At 36.1% G+C, this 18,616-nt stretch overlaps 1 protein-coding gene across 1 annotated transcript in view; it reads right to left on the bottom strand.

Annotated features, from left to right (window-relative positions):
* Positions 1-18,616, bottom strand: part of Radx (RPA1 related single stranded DNA binding protein, X-linked) — a 75,559-nt gene that overhangs the window by 1,255 nt on the left and 55,688 nt on the right. The window contains exons 12-14 of the mRNA XM_051141264.1: positions 18,374-18,384; positions 6,498-6,782; positions 4,728-4,895 (exon numbers count right to left, since the gene is read on the bottom strand). Of these exons, the coding sequence (XP_050997221.1) occupies positions 4,728-4,895; positions 6,498-6,782; positions 18,374-18,384 (464 nt within the window). The remainder of the gene's footprint in view (positions 1-4,727; positions 4,896-6,497; positions 6,783-18,373; positions 18,385-18,616) is intronic.

Genomic DNA, 18,616 nt, shown 5'->3' with positions numbered 1-18,616 from the left:
CCTGGGAAGGCCTAAGAGGACTGTGATCATCCACTTGTGGCAGACTTCAGGAGGAAGTGAAGTCCAAAGCAGCATTGCAAGTGGCCTGGTTACACGTGGAAGTGTTGTGGCACAGAGCCAACTGGAAACACTTAGGAGAAATAGTTTTCTTTGGTTTTGTCAATTTTTTTGGTTCTCGATGTTTAAAGAAGCTGTCAAAACACTAGGCAGCCACTGTTAAGGCAAATGGATAGTAGAGTTCAATGACAATGCATGACTAGCGTTTTGTTTTAAATACAAAATGCTAAAAGCATTGAGAAGTAACAAGCAAAGCTCCCCAATGACTCAATCCACACACCATGGCATGTTGGTATACGCTTTTCACTTCTTGTGCAAGAGATACAAACTGTGCAAAAGTTTCTGGATTTTGCTTTGGTTTGCTGTTTTTGTTTGTTTTGTTTAATGAAAGAATACAACAAAATGCCTAAGAGTAAGTATCCCATGAGCCTTGGATGAGATGTATACAAGCTCAGGCCTCAGGAGCTTCACAGTAGATCTTTCTCCACTAGACACATTAAAAAAAAAAAAAAAACAACTAATGAACCAATCAAACGTGTGATAGTATAAAATTATGTTCTCTAAGTGTGAAGGACATTAATCCAGATACATTGAAAAGTTTCAAGACCTTCATATTTGATGCTAACTAAAGCAACGCAAAGCTATCATAAAATCTCATAAAGAGATTTTAAAATTGACATACACACCATGCATAACATAAAACTGAAGGCTTCTCTCTGGCTGACTCTACTTTGAGTAAACGACAATTTACTGTCCAATTTGCATATCTAGTACCTGCATCATAGACTGTCTCAAGGATGAAATACATATGACCCTCCTACCGTGGTGGTTAACATACATAAAACACAAACAACTAGCACTATTTTGTATTTAAGAAGAACTTTATATTATAAAATTAAGATATTAATTACATCACAGAAGTCCTTTGGAGCAGGACTATAGGATTTTACTTATATGAAGTGAGCTTTTGCAAACTTGCATGAAGTTGTTAGAATGACATATTTTAGGAAAATAAATGCATAAAGTAGATGTAACAGAGGGAACCCTGAGACTTCCCAGTGCTGCCTTTTCTCTGTCCAAAGGGAAGCAAAAGCACCCTGGTCTCTGTAGTTTACTGGTATCATGTTAACAGTTCTGGCCAATGGGAATGGGGTTTGGAGTAATCCATTATTTCTTATCCAAAGTAAATAAAGAGGAATTTGTTCGCCATCTCTGTCTTTGCCTTCACAAGTCTAGAAGCCATTTTCTCCTGCTGTTAGCAACAAGAAGGCAGCACGCTGGGTTCATGAAAAGGGAGTTACTGAGTGAATGCAAGACACTTGAGCAAGAAAGAAACTGTGCTCAGTCACTGTGACTTGAGAGCTGCCTTGTAACTGCAGCACAGTTCAACCTACAATTTAATGCAGTACAGTAGTCCTTGCCTCTGAAATCAATACAGGAAACCCTGATTACCCAGAGAATATAGTTTTTTTTCTAAATATGTGAAAATTCTTCTATATTATACTACATACATGAACTGTTCTTCAGTAGATACATTAACATAATGCTTTCAAGTAAATATAATGTATATATATGTATATCCTACTTCTTGATTAAAATTATATCAAGGAGGATTTCATATTACTAAGATTTGTTAAATGATTCGTGATAAATGGTTAATCACTTGTAAAATATAATGCTACATCTTTATTTCGCCCTCCACATGAACTAATTTTAAATGGGTTAAATTTTTTAATGGTAAAAACAAAGACATATTAATGATCACTTCTCCCACTAAAAATTAAGAGGAGCAAAGGACTTGAATAGAAAGTTTTCTAAATATTGTCCTATGGTGCATATGTACATAAAAAGGTGCTCAAGTCATTAGTAAGAAGGAGAAACGCAGAACCAAACTCAGAAGAATACCACCGCCTCTCCATTAGTCCAGCTCTATCTAAACACAATTTTCAATGGATCTATTGCTTGAGTCACTGACTTCTAGGAATTGATGTTATAGATGTAGCTTTATAAGTATACAAAGATTTCATGTCTACACACATATGTAAATATACACATATATAAATATACACATATACACATATACAAATATACACATATACACATATACACATATACACATATATAAATATACACATATATAAATATACACATATATAAATATACACATATACACATATATAAATATACACATATACACATATATAAATATACACATATACACATATACACATATATAAATATACACATATATAAATATACACATATACACATATACACATATATAAATATACACATATACACATATATAAATATACACATATATAAATATACACATATACACATATATAAATATACACATATACACATATACACATATACAAATATACACATATACACATATACAAATATACACATATATAAATATACACATATACACACATATAAATATACACATATACACATATATAAATATACACATATACACATATACACATATATAAATATACACATATACACATATATAAATATACACATATACACATATATAAATATACACATATACACATATACACATATATAAATATACACATATACACATATATAAATATACACATATACACATATACATGCATACTCGCTGCAGTATTATTTGGCAACAGAAAAATCATTTGAAAATGATCTATTTATTGAGACAAAGCCTCTAGCACTGTCTCGCTTAAAATTTGTTATATAGACAGGGGCTTCAAACTTAGAGATCCTCTGGCCTTAGCCTTCTGAGTTTTGAGGTAAAAGCTATTAGTCAACATGTCTGGCCTGGTTGGAACCAGTCTTAAGCACTCTTCAATAGGGGACCTGTAAAGCAAATTTTGGTACGGACACACAGTATTTTGTAGAATACTTTGAATGCTTTGTTGTTTCTGAAAAGAATGAGTTGGCTTTTGCTATACAAGTCTGAAAAAATGTCCAAGCTGTACTATAGGGGAAAGCCAATTATAAAACTACATCCATAGAATATAGTTTATGTGCATTTATTTGATAGAAAATTATAATTGGCATATTCTGTTGTTTGAAAACATATTGTCAATAAGTGAGATGGGCTGGGCCTGGGAAGACAAGAAGGTGAACTTTCACTTTTATGCAGGATTTTTCTGTAACTGTTAGAAATTTTAAATTATCCATATGCATAGCGTTTGTGATTAAAAAGAGAATTGCTTCTAATGTTTAAAGGATGGCACCAGTGTTATTGCATTAGCAGCTGTTTTAAATCACCATGCCTATTTTGGTCTCTCATGCTAGAATCGTGAAAGGAATGGAAAAGTTTGGAAACAGGCAGACTTTCAGATTCAAATTCTAGCTCTGTTATTCATGCTGGCGAGACACTGATTTTCAGTGGTTCCCTATAAATAGAGAATAGCAGTGTTCACTTTGACAAGGTCTCCATGAGGAGTAGTTAAAAGGCCAGGCAAGCTGATCAGCACTATCATTATTATTAATGCTATATCCGTAAAAATGTGATATTGCCTTCACAAGAAAACATTTTGCTTTTAATTGCTGTTACTTTTCTCCTTTAGTAATTTGTGTCCTTCATGTGCAAATCTTAACTACTTGGCAAGCTGCTAGCAGGTAGTTTTCATGTGACCATGCTAATGGTGACTGGAAGGACACTGGCACTAGCAACGAGCAGATAAGTGGGAAGGAACTCTGACCTACAATCACATATCAATAACTGCATATGCATAGACCAGAAAGCATGTGACAGGGCAGATAAGATTTGAAAGAAGAATATGAGTACAGAAATGTTTCAACTACTTAAGAAATTGAGGACCACTGAGAGCCAAAGAAGTTGTGATATAGGACACGATAATGCAACCTAGGTACCAAATCATCTCTAAATGGGGGGAAAATGAGAATTTCATAAAATTAGATAGTCCAACTCGGTTTGCACAATGAGGAATGTCAAGTGATGTTACCAGCAGATAGAGTTCATAAGACACACTCAAAATCAACAAACATTCAGGAGTTTCATCAGCTTGGAGAGACATACACACCCCCTGCGCCCAGAAACTTGCAAGAAATGGCTTAAATCCATAATCTTGTTGAGCTCAATGAAGATGACTAAAAGCTTTGGCACTTGCTCAAGGAATAGAGACAACGTAATGAACAAGACCCTGATCATTGCAGAGTTAAGTCTCTAAGTAAAGCATGGACACCATGGTATTTTATGAAGCAATGCAAACAGCTGAAGAGTTTCATTATTGGGATCACATATACTCTTAGCAGTCCTGAAGGAATGGAACAAATAGCACTTGAATAACCAAACATTTATGAGAAAACGGTTATACTGGAGCGCATTACTAAGGTTGTATAATTTGAGGTAATTATATGGCAGAAGCATAAAGGACAAAAGGGAAGTGTTACACTACCCTATGTAATACCCTGTCAATCTGATGGAGTAATTATAACCATATTCTTTCTGTCTCTCTGCAATGGAAATAAGCTACTTAATTTATTTAAAAGCCACATTCACATTTAAGTCCTAGAGGGTACACATATCTAATGAGTTAAGTCTATAGTAGTTTTAAAAACACAAATGCTGCCAGTGGGAAAAGGTTAGAGTCATTCATGGTATTTATGGTATTTGTTTGGCTAAACAAAAAGAATGCAGTCACCTGCAATTGCCTTGGGATCTGGCACTCTTCTACCGACAGGTGCTTCTGGTGGATACACACAACTGTAATTCATGCAGGTCAAAAGCGTGTCAACTTGATATGTTTGGACGTCTCCCGGGGAATACATAGGTAGAAATGCAACATCAATGGCAATCTCGTGGTTCAAACCTGCAAGAGGAAGACCACATATTATTAAATGTTCAGTGGCTTAAAATATTTGCTACTTTGAGTTTCCTGCCTTGATCCTAACATATGCCTAATAGTTTGAGACCTGGTTACATACTGAACACTAAACTCAAATTGATTTCAATAGGCTGCATCCTCTTACCAAAGTTATATGATGATCAAAAGACCCATTACAATGTATCTCTTTTCTATATATTATTTTAAACTATCAAAGAGAAGAATTTATGGGTTATAAAATAATATGTTAAATATACTTATTTATAGATTTATTTATGCCTTGTGTTATAAGTGATTATGTATACTACAAGGTTACGGTAGGAATAAACTATCTCAGACATATTTTTATAACTTTGTAAAATAAAACTAGTTGAAGATAAAAGCTCATTTATAACTGTGTTAATTATATAATAACTTTACATGGTATAGTTAGACTTGAATTTTGTTTGAATGACATAAAAGCACTATTCCAATATTGAATGTTTGCTTTCTCTGAAACAAAAGTGGCTGAGAGATTTAGGAGGTCTAATTTTTAATCATGGCCTGCTTTGTACCCAGCCTGTATGTGAGTCTTAAAGCCATGTGAGTTTCTTTGAGCTCTAAAATTGAATATGCAATCAAAGAAATAAAAGAATGCCCTTTCTTCATGCCAGATAGCTCAGGGAAAATTACTGTCAAATGGTGGTAAATTGGTTATCTCTACAGACCTTGTGACACCTACACTCTATACTTCTTTTAAAATCCATAAATGGCTTGTCTTTTGCCTCTAAACCATTCTTGGAAACAGGTAAGAGAGTACTTATATAAAAATAGCACACTGCTAACTTCGAGTCAATCTGGTGATCAGAGTGACAAATTTGTGTTCCTTATACCCTAGTCTTGCTTTTAGCTGACTCATAGCCGAAGCTAATAAAAAGTGGCAACTCCATATGAGTCAGCTGAGACATACAGTCAATCTGTTTCAATCAATCTGTAGAGTGTTAAAGAAGAAAAACACTCAGTCCTGTATTTCTCTATGATTCTCCGTTTCTATGGTTACTTCATTTGACGTATGGGAAATCTTGGCTTGACTATTGTTTCCTAGATATGAAACTAAGGTTGATAAGATACCTGAAGAGATCAAGTACCACAGTCTAGTGAAGAACATCTGAAAGTTACGGCTCTCATTGTCAGTGGACATGTATAACTGCATGTATATTTACATGCGAGGAAACAGGAAAGAAAGGGTAGAGGGAAATAATGATGAAACAGAGCACTGAAAAAAGTTAGGGCCATCAGCACTGACAATACAAAGATCAACAAACCGTACTCAGATGAGTAGTGGGTAAAAGAAAAAACTCTGTTGGTTCCCACTCTCATATTTCCCAGATTTTCCAAGGACTTGCCAGTGTTGAAAAGGCCACATTCTGAGTTTTATTATATTTCAGAATTAGTGCTTCTTTCATTTAGTTTGAGCCAAAAAGAAATATCCCCTTGGATTTGTGCCTGGGTGCTTATATTTTTTAAGATTAATTTCTAACTATATTTAAATATGTAAATATATTAAATTAATAGTATTGAAGAATAAGAGAGGAGCAATTCACCTACCTAAGATGGTTACTTCAAAATGTCCAAGGCTTCGAGCACTCTGAAATTCATCAAGTTTGGGGACCCTGCCTTCTGGGGGTATGTATTTGGAAGGTTGGAAATTATACTGCTGGGCGAGAAACTTTCCATGCTCCAAAACAAATTTCCGTGGAATACTTTCAGGATAAACGCGACTATACTGTAGGTGATCTCTCAAGCTATACTTCTTCTCTCTCCACAGGTGACTCTTCCATCTCTCATCTGTCATCCTTCTGGACTTCGCTGAGGCACTAGCCCTTGAACTTTCTACGCCTGTTCAAAACACAATGAGATAGGCACAGTTGGCCCATAACTTAGCTAAATCAAGGCATTCACTACATTAAAGGATACAGATTAATGAAGAAGAATTAAGCAGCTTTAAAAATCAATCACCAACAAAACAAAAACTGATTATCTAAAAGATAATTCTTACTAAAGTTAGGAAAGATGGTTCTGGAGTAATGGCTCAGTGGTTAAGAGCACTTGTTTTTTTTTTCCCCCAGAGGACCTGGGTTCAATTCCCAGCACTCACATGATGGTCCCATAACTTTGTGCCTGAGGATTCAACACCCTTTTCTGACCAGGCACACATGTAGTGTACAGACATGTATGCAAGCAAAATACCCATCTATATAAAAATAAATAAATCTTTGAAAATGTGCAAAGGTTTTGAAAAAAATTTGAAAGAATTAAATTTGCCTTCTAAACGAATTTTCCTCCAAAATAATGGATAATGTGTTTTTCTTATTTGTTGGAATTATGGAATTATCTTTTTTTTAATGTTTCTACATTTTCCAAATGCCCCTAAATAAGCATGTTTCTTTTATTTTATGTAATACAACCAAGTGAAATTGAATTCATGACAATGATAATATACATTCATTTATTTATCGTTTGTGTCAGTTAGCTTCATGTCAACTTGTTATAGCCCAGAGTCATTTGATGGCATCTGAAGTAGGGCATGGCCCAGATCAAACTTCTCTGGAGCCATGACTGTGATAAATTTCCGTGGCTAATTATTGATGGGGGGAGGGGGTAGCTCAGGTCATTGTAGGCAGTGTAATTCCTGGGCTGTCAAGTAGTTTAGCAAGCCAATAAGCAGCATTCCTCTCTGGTCTCTGCTTCAGTTCTGTCAGGTCTCTGCCTTCTGGTTTCTGTCTTGAGTTCTTGACTCTGGCTTCCCTTCATGATGGACTCTCCCATGTAAGCCAAATAAATCCACTTCTCTCTCAAGCTGTTTCTGGCTAGTGTTTTATCACAGCAACAGAGAAGCACACTAGGATAGTTTTTATTTCATAATCTCATATAGACCAGGCTGGACTCTTAACTCATTATGCAATAGAAGTTGACCTTGAATGTCTGATCATTTTGCCTTGGGCTGGGGTTACAGGTAACAACAGACATCACTCATTACTGGTAGAATTCAAGCCTAAAATAACACTTAATTTCTGCTAGAAGTGATCTGAACAAATGGTCTTTTTCTCAAATAACATTTCTCCTACAAATAATTAGATTTAGCATGTATGATCCTCTTTTCAGATACAAATAAAATATGGTAAAGAAACAGGGAAATAAATTGAGATTAACGATCTCAGGACTTGAGCTGGTGAAATGGTTCAATCCCGAGGACTCAAATTGTTCCCTGAACTCTACATGGGATCTGTGGTGTGTGCACATGCACACACACAATCAAATGTTAAAAGAGGTCTCTATTCTTATTTTTTATTCTTTTAAATTTTGTGTGTGTGTAAATATGCATGTGTGTATATAAATAATGTGTGCATAGAGGGTCAGAGGTTGATGGTGGGTGTTTTCCTATATTGTTTTCTACCTTATTTTTTTTTTTTTTTGAGACAGGCTCTTTAACTGAACATGAAACTTACTGATATCTAGATTGGCTGGCCAGAACCCTCCAGGTATATGCCTATTTCTGTTTCCAGGGCAGTGGAATTATAGGTATGTGCTCCTCTGCTGGTATTTTTTTTAAGTGGGTGCCAGGGCTCTGAGCTCATCTTATCAGACTCTCAGGGAAAGTGCTTTGTGGAGGAAGCCATTTCCCTAGGACCCTATTAGTTTTCTATTAAGGAGTCAATTTATTATCTATGTACAACTCAATTGGTACGTTTAGTTTTTAAAGCAGAAAATAAGTAATCCCTTCTACAGTATGACATTCATTCAACAATTATTGAGCAACTATTGGACATCAGACATTGTGCTAAGCAATCTGATATACATAATATTTTGATTAAATAACACACCATTGGAAGTAAAGACACATTCATGCTAAAATAAGAACAAAGCACATATTTAAAGACAAAACTGTCTTGTTGTCAGCTTTACTGGCTAAGGCAATCTATGAGTAATTTTAAGTCAACTACGTTTCCCAAGTTGCTTCTTTGCAATCACTTGTGTTCTGCTGTTGATTCTTGTCCCAGCATAAGAAACCTTGATGAGACAGAGGCAGCAACAAGGTTTCACCACAGCTAATATCCCACCCTTGCCTTTCATATTTTATCCTATACCTATATCCATAAAGTAAGCACAGTGCGTGGTTTCTTAAGAGTAGCTGGAAATTGCAAATTAAAAGATAGTGTTACAGGGAAGATATAGAAACTGAACACATACTTCTATTCACCAGGAAACTACAACAGTGCAGTACCACAAGAGTTATTTTAAATTCAAATTCAAGCTGATGGGTGTTCCTATGATGATTGATAATAAAATGGATAAACAAATGAATCATACATGAAAAGACAAGAAAGGAATAACGCAAATCCAAGAAAATAGGATTAAGCAGAAGTTTGAGACGTGATCTTTTTAATACTTTCCATTAAATAAATCCCTTTTATTTAAACTAATAAAAGTACTCAGGACAGCACAAAGTAGCTAAGCATAGTGGTACAAGCCTATCATCTCGGCATTTTAAAAAACTGAAAAGGAGGGGCACAAGAACTGTGACTTAAAGATCCATCCAGGTGGGCAATGTTAAGACATTGTCTAAAAGAAAGAGATGAGCATTAGCAAGAACAATGAACGACTGCCTGCAATGACCCAAACCATAATGGACATTCCCACATAATGAACAAGTCATATAGTAGTGTAGTCTTTTAAAACTAAATATTTATCTTACATTATAGAAAAATCATATTATTGAACTTGTCAAGAATAAGTAACACACTCAGTGGGGTGCAGGTATGGGGGAGAGAGAGACTGTGTGATTAAAGACTAATAGGGTATATGAGGGTATATATATTTTATAAAATTTTCCCTTAAAACCATGCTATATATTTTATCTTAGTAACTTCAGATTTTAAATTCCCACTTCAGTTATACATTCCTAACAAATGAATATGAAGTAAGTACAGGCAACATTGGCAATTACAGGTTGTGAATAACTATATGTTCAAGGAAATTGGGGAAAATATATTTAGAGGTCAGTTGTTTCTAAAGATGAGACGAAGAATCATAAACTAGAATTCCATGCCAAAACCACATTTGTTTCTCTTGAAAAATGGAATGATATGCCACTAAATGAATAAAAATGTTACCTATGTGGGCTAAAGAGATAGCTCAGTAGCTCAGATAATGGACTGCTTATGAAGAGGAACCAGGTTCAGATCCCAGAACCCACACAGTGGCTCTGTAATTCCAGTTATAAGGGATCCAATGCAGATACACAGAAAGACAAAACACCCAAACACATAAAACAAAAATAATTAAAAATAGTTATCCATGGTGAGAGTGATAGAATAGGAGATAAGAAAATGTATGAAAAAGTTTTTTTTTTAAAGATTTATTTATTATTATGTATACAGTGTTCTGTCTGCATGTACACCTGCAGGCCAGAAGAGGGCACCAGATCACATTATAGATGGTTGTGAGCCACCATGTGGTTGCTGGGAATTGAACTCAGGACCTTTGAAAGAGCAGGCGGCGCTCTTAACCACTGAGCCATCTCTCCAGCCTGAAAATTAAAATTCTTTGAATATGTATTCTTTGGTGTAAATTTGCAATTATGCTAATTACACAAATTATAAAACAAGTATTGTTTATATAGGCTGTGGTCAGATGGTGGGGGAGAATGCCCCTCCCACCCAAGTCTAAGGAAAGGGAATAGGGCAGAAGAGGGAGGGAGGGTGGGAACGGGAAGATACAAGTGAAGAGATAACAATCAGGATGTAAGGTGAATAAATTATAATAAATAAATTAAAAATATATATGTAAAAATATTGATCCTTAAGACTTAAAATAAAAAGAACCGAATGTAAATATCTACCCAGTTTATAATAGAACCTTGCAGAAAAAATTATTACATGTTATTAAGTCATAATAGTGCAGTATACCTTAAAAACAAAAGGAGTCGCAAAGAAACATGATTTTGTGGTCAGTATTATGGTTTTGATATGTCCCCAAAAGGAAGAGTTTTTTTTGCAACTAGTGGTTCCATTCATTGAGAGGGGATTTACCAATGAGGACTCATGTCTGACCAGTGGATCTATCCCTTGGTGGCTTTTCACATATGTATACTCTTGATGGCCTGGGCAGTTTCACAGATGTTCTTAAAGTAAACACAGGGATTTGCACTTCTAGATCTGAATGATTTCATAAGGGTTTTTGGGTTAAGAGAATAGGGAACCATTTTCCTGGGTCACCTCATGCTTGATTACAGGAAGAGGAAGAACAGAGCCTGCATTCTTTTTATTTATTTTTTTAATTAATTTATTCTTGTTACATCTCAATGTTTATCCCATCCCTTGTATCCTCCCATTCTTCCCTCCCTCCCATTTTCCCATTATTCCCCTCCCCTATGACTGTTCCTGAGGGGGACCTCCTCCCCCTGAGAGCCTGCATTCTTACAGTGGAATACATTTCCTTTGTTTTTATCTTGTACGCAAAAATTATTTGTTGGTTTGAATGGGAAGTACATGTGAAATAATGTTTTGACTTCATATTACCTTAATACCAATAAGGTAGCGAGTACTTTTTCTAGTTCTTCCCACTACCACAAAGACTTGGAAATAGCAAGTGGACAATTGTATATTCAAGCTTATAATGCCATGACTATAACTGCTAACCACTACAGCTCTGTGGGGGAAAAGAATGCTCAAGAGGCTCTGTAAACATGCTGTCAAACTAATAGCAAAAACTCCAATGCCCTGCCTCCACTACTAGGGTCATGTGAACAGTGTAAGCATAAATGAAGAATTTCTGGTCCTCCAATGTTCACAGAGGATTGCTAGTAATGATAGCGATAACAGAAAGAAGAAAAAAAAAACACCAAAGGAAGCAAAACAAAACTAAAGCAACAACAACAAATCTACTCCACAACTGGTCACATGTGGAAGATACTTGGGATCTCAATCATTATTTTGAAAAGACTGACCAAGAAAAAAAAAAAGAAAAGAAAAGAAAGAAAGAAAAAAAGTATACATATCTCGTTTTAACTAAATGAACTACATGTCTACATAGTTTAGTAAGCCATGAACTTTCTCCTATGGAGCTATTTTTCTTCTCAGGGAATGAACAAAGAAGGAAATATAAAATCATATGAACTTTTGGACCTCAGCACTTATCGCCAGTAGCCGATAACATCAAGCAACAAGGAAACTTCATAATAGTCTAGAAAAAGGGCAGAGTTGGTGTATTAAAATGCTCCTGACCCTCAACAGGCTACAAGGAACAAGGAAAAAAAAAACCAGACTGATTCTTCCTTTCATGGTCAGCCCTAATCACATATACACATGAGCAACACTAAATGAACCCAGCAGGGCGTGTGTGTACACGTGTACATAATGAAATAACACGAGGCTGTGTGGAGGGCACTTGAGAAGTTGGATCCAGAAGAATAGGGTGGAGCTGATGTAAATACTGTGCTCGTGTATGAAACTCCAAAGAAAGGGTAAATAAATCAGAAAACATTCAATAATAAAAAAAATTAAGCAGAATTGTCAAAAGTGACTGGGCAAGAAACCTGGACAACAGGGTTCAGAGAGATCCAGAAAGCTGTATGGAGCTTTAGTTGCCTTTGTTAGGGCCCTCCCCAGGCACAGCAGTATTCTTGAAGAAGGAAGTCACGGCTCATTCTGTGGGATCCTGGTCCTGGACACCTTATTTACAAATTATTATGTATCTTCTTTGTTTTTTCCCTTGTGGTTGTGGGTGGAGGATGGGGTGTGTGAGTCTATGACTGTGTGTGTGTGGAGGCCAAAGGTCAACATCTGCTATCTTTCTCTATTGCGCTCCACCTTAGTTTTCTGTATTAGCATTTTTTTCCGTACAAGATATTTTGATAATATTCGTCACCTCCCCTGATTCCTCCCAGGTCATCTGTACTTTCCTGTCCACCTCATTCTACCCTGTCCCGCCCCTGGGCTTACAGTTGTACACTGACACACCTAGCTCTTTACACCGCTGGGGATCCAAACTCAGGTCTCCATGTTTGTACAAGCACTTTAGTCACCGAGCCATTTCCCAGCCCAATTTAGATCTCTTCTAGCCTGCCAGGGCATACCTCAAGTACAATATAAGGTCTTGACCTCGGGCTTGTGTAGCTTACGTAAGGATGAGAAAGCAGTTGGTATGCCTTGAAAACACAGTGAAGTGGACCAACCACCTGCAGCAAGCTGGAGCAGGATGTTGGAACTGAGATTAGAAAGTCACTTGTCTAAGGTCACAGGGAAAAGCCAGTTTGACAATCTGGGTTTAAAACTGGTGCGTTCAAATCACACATGTATCCTAGGTAATTGGGAACAAGGTCCCTCTAAGCGACAAACACAGAAAGACCTGACACCTTAAGCTTTCACTTCAGGCTGCTCCAAGGGCTTAGTGGAGGGCCTGACGGAGTCAATCTGACAAGGTTGGGAGAAGTAGTGTTCCATTGTAATTTATGTTCCTCAGAGAAATGTCTGTCATGACCATAGATGCGCACAGTTAGGGAAAAGAGAGCTCTAGCTATATATAATGAGTTTCTACCAATTGGAGGAAGTCACTAGACAAAGGGAGATTTATAGTTTTCAGGAAAAAAGGCAGAAAACCCTTTGATGAGAAAAAGGCTAATTATGTTGGGAGCGGTGGCACACACCTGTAATCCCAGCACTCAGGGAGGAAGAGACAGGTGGATCTCTGTGAGTTCGAGGCCAGCCTGATCTACAGAGTGAGTCCAGGACAGCCAAGGCTACACAGAAAAACCCTGTCAGGAAAAACAACAACAACAACAACAAAAACAAAAACCAAATAAAAAAGGAGCTGATTTCTATAGTCACTGCATCATAATATTCTAAGTTCAGTTTTCAATAAGAAGCCAAAGCCTTACAAAGTGAATGTAATGCATTCAACAGTCACCAACAGGGCACAGACACTGGAATTCCAACACAAGTATTTAAAAACCAATATCTTACATATGAATTTAAAAATGGAAAAGTGAAAATTGTTCAAAGGGCTAAATATAAAAATAATAGACATATGGGCAAAAATCGAAATTAAAATCAGAGAAACAATACTTAAACCAAAGACAAAATATCAAAGAGGAAAACTGCAATAATAAAAATGAAAGAAATAGTAATTCCAAGGGACAAAACAATTACAGAAAAAAGAGAATTCACTCTAGGGTTTCATTGAATCATCAAAGTGGGAGGTCGACTAAGAGCAGACCAATACTGATATTATCACAGTTATGAAGGAAGAGCAGGATAGAGTATTTGAGCAAAGAATGACCCTAGATTTTACAATGAGACAGATTATAACAAAATGAGTGAAAGACATGACAAAAGAAAGATACCCAAAAGCAAGAGAGAAGCAGCTTGGCAAGGACAAAAACGTTCTGTACAGCAGAATTCTCTTAAAAACCCTGCAGGGCCAAGAGGCAAAGTGGTGATTTAGAACACTGGGTGGAAAACTGTCAAATACAGATTCTCTATGGAGCAAAAGGTTCCTTCATGAATGTGAGGGAAATCAAGTCATGTGAAGAGGACCAGAAAATGAGGAACTAGGTTAACCTGCAAGAAGTGCTGAAAGTACTTCAGGTGGATATGAAATGTCACTGAGCTGTACATCACCCTGATGTTATATCAAGAACAAAGATTTTGGATAAAATTACCTTCACTAACAAATATGACAATTCATTCATTTAGCTGTATTTTTAGTTTTAATCCTATTTTTAAATTTTGTATATGAACTCAATCCTGTTTAATATACATAAGGCATAATTAAATTTGTCATAGGACACACATTGAAAATAGATATAATCTGTGATGACAACAACATAAATAGTAGGGGGTAGGGAGACATGTACAGGAGCAAAGGTTTTTATATAATATTGAAAATAAGTTGCTGTCAATTCAAACTGTTATGATTTTAGAATATTATATAAGTTTAATCTACATGGTAACTGTAAGTGAAACCGTTATTACTCTCTGTTTGTGACTTCTACAATCATAGATTCAATCAGCCTTGGATTAAAGCTATTTTAAAAACAATTGTCTGTACTATACATATACATACATTTCATGCTGCCATTGCTCTATAAACAATACAGTGTAATAATTGTATACCAAGCATTTATATTGTATTAGATATTCTAAGTAATCCAGAGAAGATTATTAAAACAAATAGGAGGACATGCCTAGGTTATATACAAATACTACAACTTTTTATATAAGGAACTTGAACATATGAACATTTTGGAATCTGTGGGGGCGGTACTGGCATCTAAACTTTGCATGTCTCAAGCTGCAAACCTATCCTTAAATATACATATACCTGTATATGCACACAGACAAGGAGATAATAATCAAGATGCTTCTATTTAAAAAAGCTGTGTAAACACAGAGTAAGCAGAAAAGCATAATACATAGGAAATAAAAATGTCAAAAGTGTGTCCATCCTTCTCAGTTATGAAATTAAGTATACATCAAATGCTGTAAACAAAGCTTAGCAAATGAAGAAAATGACACAAGTATTTGCTCCTTACCTAGGACTCACTCTAAATATAAACACAGTGTAAGTTGAAAGCAAAAGGATGGGATTCATTGCAAATCCTACCCAGAAGAAAACTAGAATAGCTATTAATATCAGACAAGGTGATGTACTGACATTTCCAGATACCGGTGTACAACTTTCCCCCTTTACTTCTATTAATGCTTTGCTCTTGAGCTTTGGGTGATCTGGTTTTTATTTTATATAAAGTTTATAATTATTACATAATTGGATGAAGTGACTGGTCTCAGGAGATAGCTTCTCTTATCTTTTACAAGTTGTTGGCTTACAGTCGATCTAGCTAGGAGGCGAATAAGGAAAAGGAGAAAGAGTATTGTAAAGCAAATAGAACAGCCGTATATAGAACACAGCATCCCCAAACAATGAGGCACGCATTCTTCTCAAGAACACATGACACATTTCCCAGAAAGTCCATGCACTGGGCCACAGAACAAGTTTCAATAAATTAAAAACTCAGACTTCATTCAAAGGGACTTTTCCGACTGCAACAGAATGAAGTTAGAAACCAATTATGGAGGGAAAATAGGAGAATTCACGGGCCTGTGAAAAGGAAACAGCAAAGCCTTAAGCAACACGTGAAAGGCAAAATCATAAGGGAAATCAGAAAATATCTTGAGGTGAATGAAAACGAAAATATACTAGGAAACCTGGGAGATGCGATGAGCTGCTGGTGGACAGCTGGTTGTTAGAGCTGCTGAGATTAAAAGACGGGTTTTCAAATCAATGCTAAACTTTATATTGTGAGGAATTAGAGAATAGTGTTTAGAGCAGATATGCAATAGAAAATATTTTTAAAAACAACTAAATCAGTTCTTTGAAATTACCAAAATTGCCCACTAAATTTGTTCTCCAAAAATGTCAAAATTATCTTGTATAGGCATGTACATATGTGTTCATGTTTGTGTGGATGCATATGCATATACATGTATGGAAGCCAGAGGTCAATGCTGGGTGTTCTACTCAATCACTACCTTGTTTTTCCTATTTTTATTGGAGGTCCAAAGACATTTTAGGAGAATTGATTCTTTCCTTCTACCATGTGTGCTGAGGAGCTCAAAGTCAAGTCTTTATGTTTAGACACAAGCACCTTCACCTGCTGAGCCATCTCATTGGCCCTCTACCTTAGTATTATAATTATTTCAACATTTATTGTTTTCGAAAATTTCATGAGTGCTGTGTTTACATCATTTCTACCTTCCCCTCCCCTCTTCCAACTCCTCCTTCATCCCACCCCTCCCACTCCCTCTCAAAATTCATAACCTCTTGAATGAATAGTCTGACAGGGTGACGATTTTTGAAACTGAAGAATGAAAATCTTATTAGCTGTATTACTAGTGTATATCAAGACTTGTCTCTTTTCAATGTATGTGCTAGCTATTGAACCTTTGTCCACATGTTTGTGTAATAAGCACTTTACCAATTAAACTATCTCTTCAGCTTGAAAATTATCTTTATATAAACTGGCCAGGCAAAAAAAAAAAAAAAAAAAAAAAAAAAAAAAAAAAAAAAGAAGACACAAAGGACTAAAATCAAAGATGGAAGTGCTACTCTTCAGAGAAATAATACTGTAGTGGAATACTGTAAGTGCCAATCATCCAGATAATAGATTGGACATTGCCTAGGAACAATAAATGTATTATGTTTATCCAGAAGATGCAGAAATTAACAGCAGATCTGCAACAAGTACAGAGATTGAACTAATAATCAAAAACACCAGCAAGAAAAGTACAGAAATAGATAGCTTCACTGGTGGATTCTTTAAGACAGTCAAAGCAGAATTGGGCTGAGGTAGTTCTCAGCAGTCTTTGGCTGGTATGTGAGAGACCTTAGGCTTAGTATTGGGGTGAGGTGGGGGAAAGCACAAATCCTCTAAATGATTATAAAACAGAAAATGAAGGGAAGCTTCCTTTCCATTTTTCAAAGCCAGGAAATCATATACAAATATCCTATAGTAATATCTCTTAATATAGATTCAGAATTATGAAAAATTATCAGCAAACCAGTGTCAACAGAATATTAACAAAATTCTATGCCACAATCCAGTAGGATTTATCCGAGAAATGCTTGAGTTGTTCAACATAAGAAAAGAAATATATCCCATTAATTCAATGCTGACAATACCATATAATTATCTGAAATAGTGTCAAAAGGCATTTTACAAAATCCAACACCCACTCGTGATAAAAGCACTTAACAAACCAGGAATAGATGAGAATTTACTTGAGATGACAATGGCAATCTTTTAAAAGAAAAAGGCAATTTAAAAAACTTACTTAGTGGAGAAATAAGAAAGACTTCTCCCTTATTTATGGCCATACCACCCTAAAGGTACCTGATCTCACGGGAGAAAATTTTTCCTGTAATCTTGTAGAAGATAAAGTTACTATCCAACTTAGAGAAAGAGATGGGAGAGAGAGATGGAAGGAACAAAAGAGAAAGAGAGGGCTGGTAAGACGGCTCAGTAGGTAAAGGTGCTTGCTACCAAGCCTGATGAGCTGAGTTTAGTCCGAGACCTACATGGAGATACCTAGATGGAGACCCAAGACCTACATAGGAGTCACTTCTAAAAGTTGTTTTCTGAAGTCTACATATGAACAGTGGCACACACATACACATGCACCACATACCCCTTCATGACTAAGTAAATATCACACAAAATTTAAAGATGAAAAAACAAATAAAATGAAGAGATGGGGAGCCCCTCAATTGGAAAGGAACAATAAGAATACCCTCATCTGGTGGCTGGAGAGATAGTTCAGTGGTTTAGAGCATTGGCTCCTTTCCCAGAGGATCTAGCTGCCATTCCCAGCACCCATACAACAGCTAACAAACATCTGTATCTCCAGTTCCAGGTAATTCAACACCCTCTTCTGGACTCTATAAGCACTAATGCTAGCAAAAGACACACACACACACACACACACACACACACACACACACACACACACATTCTTTTTTTTCTTGGTTTTGGTTTTTGAGACAGGGCTTCTCTGTTTAACAGCTCTGATTATGTTTAACATTTCTTGCTGTCCTGGAACTTGCTCTGTAGACCAGGCTGGCCTCAAACTCACAGAGATCTGCCTGCCTTTGCCTCCTCGAGTGCTGGA

Source organism: Acomys russatus, chromosome X, assembly GCF_903995435.1.
Source record: "Acomys russatus chromosome X, mAcoRus1.1, whole genome shotgun sequence".
NCBI classification, from domain to species: Eukaryota; Metazoa; Chordata; class Mammalia; order Rodentia; family Muridae; genus Acomys; species Acomys russatus.
Note: the sequence above shows the minus strand (reverse complement) of the source record. Positions and strands in the feature narration are given on the sequence as shown.